Below are 9,944 nucleotides of genomic sequence, written 5' to 3' on the forward strand. Positions count from 1 at the left end.
GGGCGGGGCGGGCCCGGCCGCGCTCGCTATTAAAGGCGCGGGGTTCGGCTGCAGCTGAGGTTGTGCTGTTGATGTGGTCATGGCGAATTACGTGCAGCTCAACACCGGGGCCAAGATGCCCATCCTGGGGCTGGGCACGTGGAAGGTACCGGGACGCGCTCCCTGGGGCCGGCGACGTGAGGGCGATGGGGACGGGGGGAAAGGAGGAGCGCGGCCCGGGCCCTGCAGCGCTGCCGGCGCCACCAGCATACTGCCAGGCCGTCGCCGGGATTTGGCTTTATTTTACTTGGGGTTTGCCTTGGATGTGGTGGCTTTCTTAGTTTTATCTTGGCTTGAGAAAGATCTTCAGTGCTGTGTTGATGAGAGCTTTATTTTGCCCTCGCTTTTTTCAGTCCCAGCCAGGGAAAGTGACAGCTGCGGTGATGGCTGCCATCGATGCTGGGTACCGTCACTTCGACGGTGCCTATGTGTACCAGAATGAAAACGAAGTTGGGGAAGGGATCCAGCAGAAAATCAAGGAAGGCGTTGTGAAACGAGAGGACCTCTTCATCGTCAGTAAGGTATGAGTCTGGTGATACAAGATATACCAGGGGTTACCTTTTTATTTTAAAGTAACCCCCCAGTTCTTTTCTTGGCTACTCTGTTGTGCAGCGTGAAACAATTCAGAACATCACTTAGCTATTCCTGAGACTCCTACTTTACCTCATCTTGTACTGAGAATTATGCAGGGTCCATAGCACAAATTTGGGTGATGCTTTCAACTTAAGTCTTAATAAGTGAAACAAGACTACTGCTGTCTGCCAGGACACCGTGCAGTCGTGTGTGCTGCCACTGCACACATTGCCCAGTGTCACAGGCCAGTCCTGCTCACAGAGCAAGCCCCACTTGAAGAGCTGTAGGATAACTTGGTTTCACATCATTTTCCCAAGGGGACTGGCACCCTGCTGAACAGTACAGAAAAGTTTGAAGAGCTTTAACCCAAGAGATCACAATATGCTTTGGCTATTTGTCTCCAGCTGTGGTGCACTTTTCATGAGAAGCCTCTGGTGAAGGGAGCCTGCCAGAAGACTCTTGCTGCCCTGAAACTGGATTACCTGGATCTGTACCTCATCCACTGGCCTCTTGGTTTCAAGGTACAGTAACAGCAGTGCCCTTGGCTTTGTCTGTGAGTGGTAGTTATGAAGAGCTCTCTGGCTTTATAGCCCATTAATTTCATCACTTGCACAGATCATCCCAAGTGTATTGTGTAACAGCACTGCTCTGGGTGCTCAGCTTTACTGGGGCCATGTGAGCCAGGCTGTTGATTTTTACCTCTGAGATCTCTGGTTGTATTGCATGGCTTCTGCTGCCCTTTTGGTCATGGAAGAGGCAGAGCTTCAACCCTAGGGATGGGTTTCCCTGCTGGAAGCAAAGTTGTATTTCTTTCCTGTTGATTGTTGTATGTTTTGCCTTCTACAAATCTAAAGTTATGCTCAGTGTGGTTCCTTCTTTGTGGGAAGAGGGCTATGCTTTGCTGTTTGGAAGAAGTTCTTTTCTTGCATGTTACAGAATCACAGAATAAGAGATTGCTTGTCTTTCACTTCTGTCTTTAATCACTGAGTCCTTAAAAACAATCCAGTTTGAACTGATCTTTGCTATAGGAGCTTTAGCATTTCACAGGCTCTAGAGTTAAACTTTTTAGTTCCTAACTCTTCTGCTGACTGCATGCAAAGAAACTGATCTCAGCTTGAATATGTCCAAACTTTAGGCTTTCAGTGGGAGCTTGATCAAAATTTTCTCTCTACCTCTTGCTCCCAAGATGAACTGTTCTTTATAACATCTGTATTTTTAAAATTAGTTTCACATGGACAGAACTATCAAAGTCAAAATATGTTGTGTAAATAATGAATGAACAGAAAATAACTGTTTTTAAATTAAGTTGATAACCTGGCAGATAGTTCTAACTGGGGGACACAGGGTGTTCTAACCTTCCTTATGCCAGCAACTTAAAGACCTGTCAGGAAATCTGATCCAGTATAAGGTGAGCATATTCCAAGTCCTAAGAGGGTCCTTATTATGCATTTCACTAAAACACTTCATTACAAGCAGGTAACAACTGTGTATTTTTGTAAACTGGCTATAATTCTACTTTGTCTTACAAGTGGAGACTTAAGTTTCACCATATGGATTTTGATGAGCCAGGGGACACAGTGTCCATCACAAGTATGTGTCCTTACTGGGTTGTCTGTAGGCAAAAAAACCCACCATAATACGATGTGAAAACAAAAGAAAAGACTGAAGACTATAGATAGTGAGTATTAGGGTCTAATACATACGTAGATAATTAGTATAATAAGGATTAGTTTGTCCTGTAATAAGAGTTTATAGGATCATGGTCTTCAGCTGGTGTTAACCCAACTTTCCAATAATGTGTGTTTCATGCAATTTCTCTCTCACTGACAGGCAGGAGAAGACCTGTTCCCTGTAGATGACAAAGGCATTGCTATCCCCAGCAACGCTGATATTCTACAGACATGGGAGGTGAGTTCAGCCACAGCAGGAGAAAGTTTAGACTGATGAAGGTAATGAGAGCAGAAGACAATCTCACATCCTTAAAATTACTTGGAAGGACTCACTGGTACAATAGCAAATTGTTGTGTACCAATTCATCCTTTTCCACTTCTAACTTGCTGTAATTTTCCATCATCTCGAAGAATGAGTCCTTTGAGCATGGGAGGCATGGCACATATACACCAGTGCTCTGAGGTTTTTTTCTCCTCAAACTTGAACTCTGAAAATCTAAACACTTATTTTAGTTTTCTTATGAGGGGGAAAAAAAAAAAAAAAAACAAAAAAAACCACATCAGAAAGCATGTGCTCATCAGGCCTTGCCTTTGTATGTTAGCTACTGACTTTGTGCTTCTTTCTCCCAGGCTATGGAAGAGCTGGTGGATGCTGGTCTGGTAAAAGCCATTGGAATCTCCAACTTCAACCATGAGCAGATTGAAAGAATCTTGAACAAGCCAGGACTGAAATACAAACCTGCAAATAATCAGGTGAGCTGCAAAGTGACAGAGGCGAATGATTGGTGGTGTTCTTTTTAGTGTGGTCATTTGTTGTGGGTTTTTTTTTAAGAAAATGACAAAGATCTTACTTTGAAATAAGGTTATAGAAAGAGAGACTGGAGTACACACTACATATTCTTCAATCTAGCTCTCCAGCTGCTTCTGGATGCCAAGGTGCTGTTTTTTTTATGAACTCTGTGCTACTGCTTAGAAATCTGGCAGTGAGCAGCTCCAGAATCCCTTCTCGTAGGAGGAAAGGAGGGGGAATTCAGATGAGGTCTAAAAACTTCGATGCAGTAAAGTAAGATTTCGTGTATGTATATATAGAGAATTAGATGATCTTTTCATGACACTTCTGTGGAGAAGCCAATTCCTGCTGCTGATGCCTGAGGGAATTGATCAGGAACATGTTTTATGGACTCAAGACATAAAGAGGGTTAGCAGGAGGGAAGAAATGGAGTTGCAGAGCAGGTGATAGAGTAGTTGTACAGACAGTACTTGAATGAAATCTTAGGAAAATTCAGATGGCAAGAGACCTTGGGAGATGATCTGCTCAGAGGAGCATCAGTCCTGAGATCAGACCAGGTTGTCTAGGGCTTTATCCATCTTGAAAACCTGTGAGGATGGAGACTGCACAGCCCCTCTAGGCAGCATGCTCTGCTCCCTCACCCCCTGGAGTGTATGGCAGGGAAAGGGAGAGGGAGTTCTCCTACATCCAGTCTCAGCCTCTCCTGTTTTCAGCTTGCATCTCTTGCCTTCCTCCATGCACCACTAAAGATCTTGGCTTGTCTTTGAATGACCTTCTTCTAGGTATGGAAAAGCTGCTACTGTAGGAGGCCTGAAGCCTTCCCTTCCCCAGGCACCACAAGCCCAGCTCCCTCAGCCTTTTCCAGTACAGCAGGTTCTCCAGCCCCTACCCATCCTGGAGTTTCTCTGCTGAATTGATGGCAGTCTGTCAATATTTCTGCTACTGAGGGGAGCTGGAAAGAGGAATACTGGACCCAGTATTGTGAAGGTGGTCTGGCAAGGATGAGTAGAGGCAAATGATCACTTCTCACAATTTACTGGCTGTGTCCCTGCTGCCAGGGCTTGCTGCTGGCTCATGTCCTGCTCAGTCTGTTATGACTCCCCAGGCCCTTTCTAGCATAGCTGCTTTACAGGTAGTCAGTTTCCAGCCTGTGTTATTGCCAGGGGCATTTCCTTCTCAGGTGCATGGCCTTGTGTGCTGCCTTGTTGAATTCCTCCAGGTTTTTTCTGCCTGAATGGGTCCCTCTGAAGTGGCAGTCCTGCCCTTGAGTATGTTGGCTGGTTGTTCCCTAATTTGACATCACCTTCAAGACTGACATGATTATAGACTGGCACAGGTTGCTGAAGAGGACAAGTCCCAGGATAGACCCCTGTGGGGTCTGTCTAGGCTTGACCTTGACTCTTATGGTATTTGAAGGCCTCTAGTCAATTATTGACTCTGGATTAGTGAAACTGGGTAATTTATTGTGGTACCTTGAGCATTATCAGCCCCAAAGTACTTTCAGAAAATTTAGTGTAAGTTTTATACCTTCCACACCTTTTTTGATATCTGTCACAACTCATTGCCACTATCACTATGATAATTACCCTTATCTCTGGCACAGGGGTCACTGATCTTGGACCTCTGACACTTGTAAATGCTCTCAAGTTCTAAATGATTATTGACTATAATCAAGTTTAGCACAAAGCATTGGGTCTTTGGTCCTTGTCTTTCAAAAACTACTGCTTCTGAAGAAATGCTTGCAAGCCTGAAAGCTTGCTGTTACTAACACTTACCAGTTGGGCTAACAGTGAAAGTGCTTCCTGAAAACATTTTCTGTGTGCAGATATTTCACATGTAATCCACTGTCTTTCATGTCATTCCCATTCTTTATTTGAATGCAGCCAGGCTGTGTGTTGGTTTCAATGGTAGTGAGAAATTAATTTGGCAATGTAGTAATTACATAACAATGATGCTAGTACTTAATTTACATTTTCAATTTGAGTGCCAGTGGACAGGTGAGGATGACTGTGCCTTGCTTATGTTGCACAAATTCTACCTATGAAATAGTTGAGAAAACTAGATGTTCTGTTACTCTTAAATAGCTTGTCTTCTGCAACTGCTGAAGCAAAACAAATATGTATAATATGTCCTAAAAATGGAGCTCTTTGTTCTGTTTAATATTCCAGCATGTCTCAGAGGGGAAACAGGCATGCAGGCCTCTGATAACAGCAGGCAGCTAGAAGCATAAATAAAGTGCTTGAGGCTGTAAACTGATTCCATGTTTTGCACTCCCTTGCTCCACCTGCCAGCAGCACAAGTTTCCAGGGACTGCCCTCAGAGTGCAGCTGCAGGAGGTCAAATGGCAGTGTAGTCCAAAGGGTTCTTGCTGTTGCCTGCTGAAAGAAAAGTAGTGCTCCCTGGTGTGCAACTATCCTGAAAGCTGAAAGTCCCTCCGTGCAGAGTATCAGATATTCATGCTTATTCAGTGCCTCCTGACACGTGAACAGTTGCTGGTCCATACTCCATATCTCTGCATTTGCCTGCCAGAACACAGATCCACTGTGAAGGAATCTGTATTCCATTACGCAGCTATTCGTATGGAAGTTCATGCTAAGGGCATGTGTGTTTGTAAAAGGTCTGTAATGGGCAGTGGGCTGAAGGTCTAAAATCTGTAGCAGGCAACCATTCCAAACATTTTCAGACTAGTGTGAGTATTGACACAAAGTAAATAAAGACTAATAAAACAATGCTGACCTTGAGGTTAATATGGTAGCTGTAAAAAAATATTATGGCACATTTAATTAGGGGTGAAAAGAGAACTTTATGCTTTCCTGATCCTCTTGCAATGATTTTACAGCCCTCCTAGGGGTGTGCATTTTACTGTCCCATTGAAGCAATCATGTAGCTGGTCACCCATATGCTGGAGATGATCTGGAACAGCAAAGTTTTAAGGAGTTTAATCACAGTCCTTGGACCCTTCACTGCAAGGAGAGCTACTATAAGGAGTAGAAAGGGGGTGGGGCATAGAGAAAATAAAGACTGTATAATATTGCTTAGAGACTATTGAATCAAAATTAGCCTTCGATTAAAAACTAATCCTGGAACACATTAAAGCAGTTAAGTCACTGTCAGTGTCTATACTTTCATGTTGGCAGGTGGAGTGTCATCCATACCTTACCCAGGAGAAGCTGATCAAGTACTGCCAATCCAAAGGGATTGCTGTGACAGCCTACAGCCCCCTTGGCTCTCCTGACAGACCATGGTAAGACTGCTTTGCCAGGGAGCTGGTGTGGATTATTCTGGAAGCACTGAGACTACATGTGCAACATTAATTTTTCGTCCAGATACAGACCTTTACTAGTTTGGACCTGTGGAGGTTTCTTGCCACTGATTTGTTTTCTCTGTTTAGGGCTAAGCCTGAGGATCCTTCCCTTCTGGATGACCCCAAGATCAAGGAGATTGCAGCCAAGCACAACAAAACCCCAGCACAGGTGGGTAGGTGGCAGAGTACCCCTTCCTGTAGCCCAGCATGAAGGACAGCTAATGAAAATGTAGAGGACAGGCTGTCTCTTCATTCCCTGTCACCTGTGGTGTTAGGTAGCAATGCAGGTTTGTTCCTTATGTGGCCTTCCTTGCTTGCAAGGGTGCTCTGATCATCACAAGAAACATTTTCTTGATCCATCTTCAGATGCTGCCGTGTTTGTCTTCCCATCTCAAGTGCTGTTGCAAAGAAGGGAACATTTGAATAGCGTACTCAAAATCTGGGTGAGCAGGCAAGAAACTGAGTGTCACTAAATTGCAGGAGAGAGGAGAAAGGAAGCCTTGTGGGATCCCACCACTCCTCTACATGCACTTCAGGAAGTGCTGTTTAGAATTCAGGTATCACTTGAAGAGCAGCACCAAAGAATGGGTTAATTGTGCTGAACTTGTAACTGCTAAACAGGCCCTGCTTTCTGTGGAGCAAGAGCTATCTCCTCTCTGATGGCAGCAATGTGCCTCTTGCAGGTTCTCATTCGGTTCCATATCCAGAGAAATGTGATTGTGATTCCCAAATCGGTCACCCCACAGCGCATTGTGGAGAACTTCCAGGTGAGTCATTATGAGTGAGCTGAGTGCATGGCATGTCCAGGGACATGGCTGGGCTTCTCCCTGCACAGCAAACAGTGATCCTTTCCCACCCTTCCCAGGTGTTCTTCTGACAAGAGGACTGGGCTTTTTCTCCATGTGTTTACCTACAGTCTCCTGAGGGATGAATTTAAGATCACAGTGGGAGAGCAGGAGTGACCAAAGCTTTGGGAAACACTATATCCTGATAATCTGAGCAGTCACATTGTGATTCTTTCTGTTTTGTGTCATGTGAATGAGTCATTTGACAGCTTACTTGGGACCTGAGTGCAGTGGCACACCCCAAAAGACCTCTGTAAAGCTAGCACTTTTAAGGAAATAGTCCTGGTGTCCACAAAACACATTGCTGCTCTTGATTCAGTGGTCCTGAACTGGACCCAGTATTGGGATTTTGCTTCCAAACACTCAGTGGCTTTAGGTGCAATATGGAGGTCTTGCAGCTACTACTTTGGCATAGCACAGAAAGATACATCATTCACAAATGGAGGCATTCTGCTACACAGTGCCCCCCAAAGCTCTTAAAACATCTGGCATGTGTTAAGTGCAACTTGAGGTTCTGTAATTCTTGCCTCTCCCTGCTCACCTCCCTCTGCACTCCAGCTAGAGGCTCAGTAATCCAGAGAGCTGTGTCTTTGTCCTTTCCCTTCATGAAGCAGTCACTTCCAACAAGCACCCTACACTGTGGACTTGTTCTTTAATTCTGTGGGGTTTTTTCTTTTTTTTTTTTTTTTTTTTTTTTTTTTTTTTTTTTTTTTTTTTGCTTACAAGCACTGATTTGTTCAGAGGTGATTTCTGGCTTTTTTTCCTGTTAGGTGTTTGACTTTGAATTGACTAAAGAGGAGATGGCAACTATTCTCAGCTTTAATAGGAACTGGAGAGCCTGTGAAATGATGATGTAAGTGGCACTTCCTTTTCTTTAAGCTATTAAGTTTTCACATAGTTCAGTAAATGAAGTTACAGATGGTAGTCTTGACTGAAATTCAGGGTATGCAAACTTAATATTCAAAGGGGTCATCTTCAAAAATAACTTTACAGAGTAAGATTTTTTTAAATGTTTACTTTATGAACCAAAAGATGGATGAGCATTGAGCAAACTTCAGTTCAGTCACCTAGAAACTCTTTGGAGCTGGAATTGCAACAGAAGGCTGCTTATTCATAATTTTTTTGTCCATATTGGAGGAAGGAGCATGATGCAGGCTTGAAATCTTGATTAGCTTTGCTTGTGGTGTTTTGTCTTTCTTCCTTGTCACTCTTAAGTACATTACAAAATCTGTATTTATCAGGAGTTGTTGGGAAGGTAGATGAACATTCAAAATAGAACGTGAGGATTTGCAACTTGGAAGTGTAGATCCAGATATGAAATCTTTTTTGGAAGGCTGCACAAAAGTTCTCCCTGTCAGTAAACAGCAAAACCTTGACTTAGTTGTCTACAAAGCAGCTCTAGGTCCCATCACCCAAACACCAGAAGGCACTCAGAATCTTTCTGTTCAGAAATGCCAGCATGTCGCCAAGGAAAAGAGAAACAGACTTTGCTTTTATACAGTTAATCTCTTCCCTTGGTGGTTCTTTGAAGTGGTTACAGCTGCAGGCAATGTCTTTGGGACCTGAGATAATCTTTGCTTTTTGATTTCCTCCAGGTGCAAAACTCACAAGGGCTACCCTTTCAATGCAGAATACTGAAGATGGTTTCCTGCCTTTCTCCAGACTTCCCAGCTATGCTTCTGCTGTGTTGCCTATCAGTTGTCTGTGTAGCCTTTTCACTGTATCAGACACCTCTCCACACCCCCATTTTTTTTCTCCTTTTTTCCCCACAAAGATTCAGTATATGTACGGCGAGCCTTTGTGCTGTTTTCTTTTTTGGAAGAAGGAAATGCTGAAATGGTTCTGAAGAGCACACTGTGTGGACTGGTAGGTTTTCTTTGCTAAACAGCAAGTCTGGAATTGGTAAGCAGAAAAGCATTGAGCAAGTTTGACCAAGCAGTCACTTTTATTTTGGAATACTGTGATTTGGAGCTAGTGACTATTGTTGTCTGGGAGGACTGGGATACTGGCAGATATTGCATAATGAGGTCTGGGGTTTTTTTATGATTATTTTTGGGGTTGATTTTGTTTCTTTGTAACACTCCATACCTTCTTTTTCTCTCTGATTGGAAGTACAAGTTGATTTCTAAGTTATTTCTACATGGGTAGCTCTTTGAAAAGTGTATAGATCCTGGTTTCTTGGTGATCTAAAAGCTGTTTTGCTTATAATAAAATGCAGTTTCATTATGTGTGTAATGAGATGGTTATTTCAGCAGTGCTCTAATGGTGGTAATGCTGGAGCAGCTGTATAATATCAGCTGTCTCTAGATATTACACAGAAGCAAGGAAAATTACCATCCCCCACAAAATCATCTGTTGATGTTGACTGCTTATGTGTGCCCTGGGAGCTGCCTGCTGTTCTCATCATTGAACTTGTGGCCAATGAGTCTGTGCCTCTTTAAATAGAACTGTTTTGGTTCTGATGACCAATACAGTCGTGTTTAATTCAGTTTTTATTTTACTGAGCTGATAGTATACTTTTGCTAGTAGAAAACTTATTCCACTGAAGACTTGAAGCCTACACAGCATCCTATGGGATTGCTTTAATAAGCAGGAGAAAACTTGCCCTCTCCAGCAGGGAGCACATGATGCAGGCAGGAATTCTGTGCTTGTACAAGATACCATAGGCAAATACAGTAAAAATGGCTTTCCAAGAGAATCCTGTGTCGTTGAGCTAGCAGATC

At 43.4% G+C, this 9,944-nt stretch overlaps 1 protein-coding gene across 1 annotated transcript; it reads left to right on the plus strand.

Moving 5' to 3' along the window:
- The first annotated feature begins 15 nt into the window (after positions 1-15).
- On the plus strand, positions 16-9,447 carry LOC136290036 (aldo-keto reductase family 1 member B1-like). The gene is made up of 10 exons (XM_066184475.1): positions 16-145; positions 393-560; positions 1,017-1,133; positions 2,443-2,520; positions 2,913-3,035; positions 6,210-6,316; positions 6,464-6,545; positions 7,060-7,143; positions 7,992-8,074; positions 8,817-9,447. Exons 1-10 carry the CDS (start codon positions 80-82, stop codon positions 8,857-8,859), a joined length of 951 nt encoding a protein of 316 aa, XP_066040572.1. The 5' UTR covers positions 16-79; the 3' UTR covers positions 8,860-9,447.
- The last annotated feature ends 497 nt before the right edge of the window (positions 9,448-9,944 follow it).

This window comes from Chamaea fasciata, unplaced genomic scaffold, assembly GCF_029207755.1.
Source record: "Chamaea fasciata isolate MVZ Bird 193981 ecotype frontalis unplaced genomic scaffold, bChaFas1.0.hap1 SCAF_5, whole genome shotgun sequence".
NCBI classification, from domain to species: domain Eukaryota; kingdom Metazoa; phylum Chordata; class Aves; order Passeriformes; family Sylviidae; genus Chamaea; species Chamaea fasciata.